At 57.8% G+C, this 2796-nt stretch overlaps 1 protein-coding gene across 1 annotated transcript in view; it reads left to right on the forward strand.

Moving 5' to 3' along the window:
• Nucleotides 1-587: 587 nt before the first annotated feature.
• CHST11 (carbohydrate sulfotransferase 11) overlaps nucleotides 588-2796 on the forward strand; it is a 311294-nt gene continuing 309085 nt past the window's right edge. Inside the window, exon 1 of the mRNA XM_069099385.1 lies at nucleotides 588-1227. Coding sequence (XP_068955486.1) covers nucleotides 1110-1227 — 118 coding nt within the window. The 5' untranslated portion in view covers nucleotides 588-1109. The remainder of the gene's footprint in view (nucleotides 1228-2796) is intronic.

Below are 2796 nucleotides of genomic sequence, written 5' to 3' on the forward strand. Positions count from 1 at the left end.
TGTGTGTGTGTGTGTGTGTGTGTGTGTGTGTGTGTCTGTCCGTCCGTCCGTCTGTCTGATCAGGACTTCTCGATGTCCTGGCTGCCCAGACCTTCAAATGCCAAGCGTCCTCCCAAACTGGCTACTACTTACTTCCAACCTCCCCCTGTTTCTCCCTCACGGTCACCCCCTCCAGCAAACTCGGGAAGGTGTGCCTGGTGCTGCTTTGATTTCAATCCTTTCCTCCCCTTTTTCTCTTCTCATTTCTTTCTTCCTTTAAAAAAAAAAAAAGGATCTGTCATGGAAACGTTGACCCAGAGCCCAGGCGGTTCAGCGAAGCCGGTGCGCCAGCCTGGGAGGCTGGGGACCGAGGGCTTTTGGGACCCTGAGGGAAGGAACGCACGCGCCGCCGCCGCCACCGCCGCCGCTCTCCCCCTCCCCGCCTCCCTCCCTCCTTCACTCTCCCCCGCCCTCCCTCGCAGGGAAACAGCTGGACGCGACCATATCCCCGGCCGGGGCGGGGGAGCGCCGAACGCTCCTCCCCGGCGCTCAGGTTCCTCCTCTGGTCCGGCCGGCTCTCTGCAGGCTCCCTCCCCTCGCCGGCAGCCGGCGAGTTGCATTGGTAAAGCCCAGCTCAGAAATATAGCCTGGGAGCGCAATGAAGGAGCCCTTGTGAGCGCGAGGGGTCTGCCCAGCAGCGACGTCGGTGGCTGCTGAGGCAGCGGCGGCAGCAGCAGCAGGAGCAGGAGGAGCAAGGAGAACAGCTTTCCCATCGCACCCACAGGCGCGGGGAGGAAAGGAGCGGGGAGGCAGCGGCGGAGGAGAAGGAGGAGGAGGAGGAGGCAGGCAGGGCAGCCAGGCGCCGATCACACTTCCCCACCAACTCCGGCCCCTTCCCTTCCAAAGCTCGGCTCGGGGCTGGGGAGCCCCGGACGGGGGAGAGACAGAGAGAAAAGGAGCCAGCTCGACAGAGCGGCCGGCCGGCCGGCAGCTCGGCAGACACCGCCCCCACCCCGCCCGGGTCGTTCTCCTCTCCATCCTCCGCAGCTCCCTGTGCGCCCGGGCTCCCCGGCTCCTGCGCCTCGCGCGCGCCGTCCCCGCGTCCGCCAGCCCGCGCCCCGGACAAAGCCATGAAACCAACCCTGTTCGAAGTGATGAGGATGAGCCGAATTTGCAGGATGGCTCTGGTCACTTGCTTGGGATCCTTTATTCTAGTCATCTTCTATTTCCAAAGTATGTTGCATCCAGGTAGGGGGCGCGTTCGCTTGTTTTTTCTCTTGATACATGCATGCATAGATTCTTTTCTCTTGCCTCTTGCCGGCTCTCCTCCAACCCGCTGGTTGTGTGGCTTTTCTTCCTCCCCTCTTTTCTCTCACCTTTGCTCTCTCTCTTCGACATCCCACTCCCTCGATTTGGGATCTGCCTGCTTCGCGTTCGGGATGGGGAGCGGGTGGGAGAAAGTGACAGGAGGAGGCGATCGCCTGCCTCGCTGCCCTTGCAGAGAGACATGGCCCGGGGACCTGGGATCTAAGGTTTTCTCAATGGGCAGTAGTTTTTTTCTCCCTTTTTCTTTGTGTCTTTGGGAGATGATTCGTCGGGTAGGAAGAGAAAGGATGGGGAGGACAAGAGGGACCTTTGGCAGGCCCGGCAGTGGGGATTAGGTTGGGGTTACTGGAAGGGGTCGACACCTCCTCCCACCTCATAACTTCCCATTGAGAGAGCTGGAGTGTTTGACCATGGCTGGGGAGACCCCCTCATGAAAGAAGCAGGGACCCTCTCCAGCTCGGGCGTCATCTGGGAGGAGGGAAGTCAGGAACTGGAGATAGTGAAGAGTAGTACCTGGCCACCAGGAGAAGGGGTGAGCTTTCCAAGCCAGGTGGGGATGGTAGGCAGAACAGTGATACTCAGGATTACCGAGGTTTGAGGGGGCACCACCACTAATCCGAAATCCTTTCACCTGGCCTTGGGGAAGTTGCTGGGATCAGGTGTGGGAGAAAAGAGGTGGAAACCCATCTCCTGCTTCTCCCTATTCTCCTGGAGCTTCCCAGGAGGAGGGTAGGGCCAGAGGTCTGGGATGGTGGTGGTCTCTATTTTGATGATGACCTTGCCACCGGCCTCCCCTTCTCTCAAGACTTGTCTCCTTGGTGAGCCTGATGGAGGTCTCTCTCTTCACTCCACCCCCACCTTACTCGGAGGCTCTTTGAAATAAAGTTACTCCTGGTCCTATCAGGAGCTGGGGAGTGGGGCCCTAGGAAGCCAGGGACCTTCAGGCCTGCCCTTTCCAAGATGTCTTATAGCACCTTGTGGGCCCCAAGGACCTCAGGCATGAATGAACTTTCCAGTCCTGCCTGGCCCCCTCCTCCTGAAGAGAAAAGCAAACATATACCTTGAGAGTCAGATATCCAAACTTTGGAGAATGAGTCACTCCAGGGCTCAGCAGCCCTGATTCTGATGCTCTGATTTACAGCCCAACAGGTAGTAAAGCCCTGTGAGACTTTGACTGGCTGGCCACTGCCGGATCTCCACAAGGCTCTGCTTTCCCTCTTGCCCATCACTTGCTTGGTCTATTGCTTACTCTGCTTTTCACACTTCCAAGTTGAGTTTTCCCAAGGAAGCAGTGACATCGTTTGCTTTCCTAATTGGAAGTAGCTGCAATCTCATTTCCTTCCAGGGAAATAAATGATGTTTTCCTATTTCCTATTCCCCCCCCCCCCTTAATGTGTGCCTATTACACTTAAGCAGCTGCAATCCTGTGTTGTCTGTTTGCATGTTGGTGTGTGTGTGTGTGTGTGTGTGTGTGTGTGTGTGTGTGTGTGT

This window comes from Petaurus breviceps, unplaced genomic scaffold, assembly GCF_028583685.1.
Source record: "Petaurus breviceps papuanus isolate PSGF00001 unplaced genomic scaffold, PetGlider_PUasm1.0 379, whole genome shotgun sequence".
Taxonomy (NCBI): Eukaryota; Metazoa; Chordata; class Mammalia; order Diprotodontia; family Petauridae; genus Petaurus; species Petaurus breviceps.